The sequence below is a fragment of the Teleopsis dalmanni genome, chromosome 2 (genome assembly GCF_002237135.1).
Source record: "Teleopsis dalmanni isolate 2A chromosome 2, ASM223713v2, whole genome shotgun sequence".
NCBI lineage: Eukaryota > Metazoa > Arthropoda > Insecta > Diptera > Diopsidae > Teleopsis > Teleopsis dalmanni.
The window spans coordinates 176,196,779-176,199,143 of NC_051847.1; the positions used below are offsets into that span (position 1 = coordinate 176,196,779).

The 2,365-nt window shown below is 27.3% G+C and overlaps 1 protein-coding gene across 1 annotated transcript in view; it reads left to right on the forward strand.

Annotated features, from left to right (window-relative positions):
• Positions 1 to 1,976, forward strand: part of LOC119676231 — an 87,257-nt gene extending 85,281 nt beyond the window's left edge. The window contains exon 5 of the mRNA XM_038087466.1: positions 1,920 to 1,976. Coding sequence (XP_037943394.1) covers positions 1,920 to 1,976 — 57 coding nt within the window. The remainder of the gene's footprint in view (positions 1 to 1,919) is intronic.
• The last annotated feature ends 389 nt before the right edge of the window (positions 1,977 to 2,365 follow it).

The window sequence follows — 2,365 nt, forward strand, 5'->3', positions numbered from 1 at the left end:
AAAAATAAAAATTCCGACAAACATAATAGTAATAATAATAATAATACGGAATGGAAACGGCAAGAGTTGCCACAGAGAAGAGAGAAAAAAATATATAACAACCGACATCATCAATGGTTTTAACACCCAAAAAAGCTGTTGCAGTGGTTGACTAAGTAAATTACGCTTTCAGTATTTTCAGAGTACAATATGAAGGGAAAGGGAAGCGAGGATTGTATACGTATATGTATTATGGGTGAGTGTTGTGGTTTTATAAAGGTTTGTTTTTCGAAGACCAATGACCCAGTCAGGATATGTTTCCACTTAGACGTAATGCAATGAAAAGTACAATTTATCAACATAAAATATAAAAATTCTTCTTATGGCGGCAAATAAACTTCTAATGCGATTTTGTGGAAACTTGAAGCGTTTCCTTTGAAAAAGTACACAAAATACATTAAATAAGAAAATAATTTTTCTTTTAAAATTCTTAAACAAAGAAAAAGTCATATAAGAAATATTGTTAAAGTGAGTGAAATTTAATAATAATTTCATAGAATTTCAGAGAATTTTTGCGTGTTAAATATTACATCTTATAATGATTTAATTTGAGATTCTATGCTCCAATGGGAGATACAGAAATTGATGATGATGATAATGATTTGAAGATGGTACACACCCTTCAAAGGATTTTTAAAAATATTGTAATTAAATTAATATAGATTGCTTAAACACACTGTAGGTGACAGCACACATAAGATTCTTGGCGATTATTAAATACTATAATTACTTCTAAATATTGGCTTCAAGTCATAAGTTCAACACGAAAATCTATGCTATTACAAATTAAAAACTTCTGCACAATTGCTACTAAGCGATAAAATGATGCAGATTATCCTATAAAATCCATAGACCAATTTTGAAAAAAAATATCGTTAGTTACATTACATAAAAATGATGAGTTATCATAAACTCCGACATGTAGTAGCTGCCACTGATATCATAAAGCAAGCTTTGCGATATCACGTTGATAGGCGTTACTCATTATATAGGCGTTTAATAAAGTGCGATTAATTTCATTTTATGGTCAACTAGAGTTTTCACAAGAAAACCTTACCGATAGAGTAAATCAATCGATAACTTTTGTAATAACCAGCCCAGAATTCAAAAATTTTAGTTTTTGAATTGATAAGAACCAGACGAGGATTGGATTCAGTTCTTGACAATTACACTTACAATAAATAAAAATGACGACATGTTTCACGCTGCCTTTTCAAAATCCATATATAAATATAGGTACATTTCCAGACATTTTCCAGATTTCCAGATCATAATGCGAAAAGCAATAAGTTCATGTCAGAATCATGTACCATTTAGAATTAATCAGTTTAATGTCAAGTTAAACCGATTATACCGAAAAATTGTATGGGCATTGGTAGTACGAACCCGAAAAAATAGTGAAAATTGAATTAAATGTTAAATGGCAGTCAATAAATTTATAAATAACTTTTACACGCACAAATAAGATATCATCAATAAAGTCAGTGTTCTACTACATTTGTAGAGCCTTTCAATAAGTTTCTATTCGAGTTCGTTATCTATTTAAATTTTTTCGAGATTTCTGAATATAGTAATCTACAAAAAGTTTTATTTATAGGTATTGGGTAACACAGGTATGTTTTTTTTGCGATATAAGGTCAATGTATCTATAGCTTAATGAGAATTTTTTAACTGACTGATAATAATCAGGTAAATACACATTAGATTAATGAGTTTGGTAAATATCATATGCATAATGATAATTACACAAAATGAATTCGTTAATATAATAAATGAAAAGTTAAACAATCCGAAAAAGATTTGTTAATTTTTAAAACAGTGAAAAAATCTAAATTTAATTTAAATTTAATAATTAAATTTAATTAAGTATATCCTTTCAGTTAGAAATTAGCAAGCAAGAAAAACGATTTAAAGAATATAATTCTGTTCTATTCTGAAATCAACTAGATAACCTTATAAGCACAGATTGTGGTGAATGCTCTAAAGATTGCAGAACTGTAGTTGATCCAAAAAGAAACTTAATCTCAATAATGATTTTCAATTACAACATAATAAAGTTTGTTTTAAAACTTAATATAGCTAATGTATTTAATAGAAGGGGGTAGATATTTATGAAACACAAGGATAATAGTTTTAGGTATTAGGGTTTTACAGTTGACTAAATCTAGATTATTTATTATATATGTCTTTGAATAAACTTAGCCTGTAAATATCAAATAAAAAAAATTACATTTCATTTCTTTAAATTTTTTGACTGACTATATGATTTTGAAATCACCACCTAATTATTTTATTTTAATTTTTTGAAGAAAAATAAAGTTTGCTG